The sequence below is a fragment of the Bison bison genome, unplaced genomic scaffold (genome assembly GCF_000754665.1).
Source record: "Bison bison bison isolate TAMUID 2011002044 unplaced genomic scaffold, Bison_UMD1.0 scf7180017864473, whole genome shotgun sequence".
Classification (NCBI taxonomy): Eukaryota; Metazoa; Chordata; class Mammalia; order Artiodactyla; family Bovidae; genus Bison; species Bison bison.
This window is the reverse complement of record NW_011495034.1, coordinates 18111609-18112250: the sequence shown is the minus strand read 5'-3', so window position 1 is coordinate 18112250 and position 642 is coordinate 18111609. Positions and strand designations below refer to the sequence as shown.

The 642-nt window shown below is 60.0% G+C and overlaps 1 protein-coding gene across 1 annotated transcript in view; it reads left to right on the top strand.

Annotated features, from left to right (window-relative positions):
- CPNE2 (copine II) overlaps positions 1 to 642 on the top strand; it is a 32779-nt gene that overhangs the window by 5014 nt on the left and 27123 nt on the right. The window contains exon 3 of the mRNA XM_010861899.1: positions 311 to 385. Within this exon, the coding sequence (XP_010860201.1) occupies positions 311 to 385 (75 nt within the window). The remainder of the gene's footprint in view (positions 1 to 310; positions 386 to 642) is intronic.

Genomic DNA, 642 nt, shown 5'->3' with positions numbered 1-642 from the left:
TCCGGCCCAGCCCCTCTTCAGCAGCCTCCAGAATGTGAGCCTTCCAGGAGCCTTTTCCTGGGGGCTTGCAGGTCCTCAGGAATCGGACTGCCTGAATTCCAACCCAGCTGTGAGACCTCGGACAAGTCTCAATCTCTCTGGGCCTCAGTCGCCTCAGCTGCCCAGTGGAGCTAGCAGTGGTGGCGGTCTGTCCCCCACGGCGGGGATCCCACAGGGGGAGGTTTTAACCTGCTCCTGGCATGGAGTGTTGTGCTGCGAGCAGTGCCTGTTGAGTATTTTTCTAGCACCTCTCCCTCCTCTCTCCCTCCAGATCGTCTCCAGCAAAAAGATCACTCGGCCTCTGCTGCTGATGAATGACAAGCCTGCGGGGAAGGGCTTGATTACGGTACCAGCCCCGTCCCCCGCTCTCCATGGGCACCCTCCGCCACCGCCTTCCCCACCCCCAACCGGCGCTGCCCATTGCCCTCCCCCATCAATGGGCCTCTTCACTGGCAGATAATAACCAGCTTTGTTTGGAGTAAAAAAGCCCAACTTACAACTTGGCAACAGGTCTCTTAGCAACGGGCTCCTGGCTCCACATATGATGCGTTGGGGCTGCCAAGCTGGGGGATGGAGGGGGACTACCAGGGGTCCCCACGGCGT